We start from the raw sequence: 2506 nt of genomic DNA on the forward strand, positions 1-2506 counted from the left end.
AAGAAAGAAAGAAAGAAAGAAAAAAAGAAAGAAAGAAAGAAAGAAAAAAGAAAAGAAAGAAGAAGGAAGGAAGGAAAATAAGGAGGGAGGGAAGAAAGAATGGAGAGAGAGAGAAAGAGAGAGATAGAGAGAGCAATCATAACTAGAGTGTGGTAAATCAGGAGCATGGATTTCTTAAGCCTGATGTTGACCACCATTATTGTCATTGGAAACAAATCTTTACTTTTCTCAATGCTTCTCCTTCCAATATGTCTTTTCGCTATCTCCCTCCCCCCAAACTCTCCCCCACACACCTATGCAATGATAGGTAGAATTGTTGGATATCTTAGGACATTCTTGAGAATTTGGCAACCAATGGAAACCTTGGGATTTTTTTATTAATTTAATTCCTATCAGAATATTGTAGCAAAGAGATGCATTTCTGTGCTGGAGGTGACTTCCAGCTGCAGTGTTTTCCTATTTGTATAGTACAGTGTCTGTCTGTCTTTGTGCAACTCTTATTATATCTCAGATACAGTACAGCATGTCTGTGGGAGCATATGAGTAAATATGGAGGGACACATTAATGAAACACCGTTTTTCATTTTGGATCTGATTTTCTAAATATATATCAATGTCACAACTGATACAGAACAAACTGATTTAAGAAGTCTTACTGTATTTCCTATCATTCTACAGGTCTAGGTATCTTATATTCTTATATGTATTGTCATGTTCTGTGTGCGGGTGTCTGTATCTGTTCCATGCTTTTTGTGTTGATGTGTTTAGGTAAAGTGTATTTTGTCCTCAAAGAGGATTGATATCTCAATATAAGTCCTTTCATGTTTTTTTAAATTAATTCCAGGTTTTATATGGGGTTTCAGCAAATGAATATGATATTCACGTCCAAAACCTGAGAAGTATACTTCTCATAAAGTTAATGTTTCTTCCATTTGTAGAGTGCTCAGTCTGTGCCTACATATTACTTTGAACTCAAGTTTTAGTATTTGCTTTCATAATAAGAAAGCTACAGATAAAAATTAAGCCTACCGGAGACTTTTGAGAAATGTGTTCATAGCTCTTGTTTTTTCCTTCTAGAAGTATTCAACTACTTCTCTTCTCATCAATGGCAAGATGTTCCACACAAACACTTCCGCTTTCCACCCAGACACCTTTTTTCTCACAGGCATCCCAGGATTTGAGGGTTCCCATGGCTGGATCTCCCTACCTTTTTGCTCCATTTACTTAATGGCTCTGTTAGGCAATGTTACAATTTTGCTGATCATCTGGTCTGACCGTACTCTGCGGGATCCTATGTTCTACTTTCTAGCCATCTTATCAGCCATAGATCTGGCCCTCTCCACATCGTCAGTGCCCCGAATGCTGGGTATCTTCTGGTTTGATGCACATGAAATTGGTTTTGGAGCCTGCGTGGCTCAGATGTTCCTGATACACACCTTTACAGGAATGGAGTCTACTGTTCTGTTGGCCATGGCTTTTGATCGCTATGTGGCTATCTGTGTACCACTCCACTACACAACCACCCTGACACCCCGGGTGCTAGCAGGCATTGGTGTGGGCATTATAATGCGTCCTGTCCTGCTCATGTTGCCCATTCTCTACCTAACCCATCGTCTGCCCTTTTGTGAGACTCGAATTATTGCGCATTCCTACTGTGAGCACATGGGCATTGCCAAGTTGGCCTGTGCCAGCATTCGAGTTAATGCCATTTACGGGCTTTTTGTGGCTTCTTTTCTTATTTTGGACGTGGTACTTGTTGGAATCTCTTATGCCTACATCCTCCGTGCAGTTTTCCTCCTCCCATCTCGAGATGCTTGTTACAAAGCCTTGAGCACATGTGGGTCACATGTTGGGGTCATATGTGTTTTCTACACACCCTGTCTCTTCTCCTTCCTCACCCATCGGTTTGGCAAGAAAATTCCCCATTATGTTCACATCCTTGTTGCCAATCTCTACGTAGTCTTCCCACCTGCCCTCAATCCTATTATCTACGGTGTGAGGACAAAGCAGATTCGTGAGCATGTGATCCATGCTCTCACCTCCCAGTAGAGTCTCTTGTTTCCTTAGCTCTTGAAGGTGTGGATATAACTAAAGGAAGTTAATTTTACTCTACTCTGGGTTGATTATTTTTTAAATGCTCCTCATATCAAAAGATCCTGAAGATCCTAAAGTTACAAACTTTGGAGAATGCTGTCTGTTCTTTAATCTCAATACCTTCTCTCCATATTGGTGTTGAATGCATATTCTTCTGACCATAGGGTTCCATTACAGTAGGGCAAACATCGCGCTCAAAGCCCCTTCCCTTTTAACTAGGGAGATTTAGTGAACCTCTATCTCTCTGTATTTGAAAATAGAATAGTATTCCAGCTGGGCACAATCAGTTTATGTCAACTGCTTTGCTTTCTCAGAAAAAAAAATAACTAAATTTGAATATAAAATAAGAAAGATCTTCATAGATTTCTCAGTTAAAAACTTTGTATCCGATTTCTCTGAGGACAATACTGGG

At 39.9% G+C, this 2506-nt stretch overlaps 1 protein-coding gene across 1 annotated transcript; it reads left to right on the plus strand.

The window, feature by feature from the left end:
* The first annotated feature begins 1107 nt into the window (after nucleotides 1-1107).
* On the plus strand, nucleotides 1108-2049 carry LOC122200020 (olfactory receptor 52J3-like). Its single transcript, XM_042905428.1, has one exon. The coding sequence runs from the start codon at nucleotides 1114-1116 to the stop codon at nucleotides 2047-2049; it is 936 nt and encodes a 311-aa protein (XP_042761362.1). The 5' UTR covers nucleotides 1108-1113.
* Nucleotides 2050-2506: the final 457 nt, after the last annotated feature.

This window comes from Panthera leo, chromosome D1 (assembly GCF_018350215.1).
Source record: "Panthera leo isolate Ple1 chromosome D1, P.leo_Ple1_pat1.1, whole genome shotgun sequence".
NCBI lineage: Eukaryota > Metazoa > Chordata > Mammalia > Carnivora > Felidae > Panthera > Panthera leo.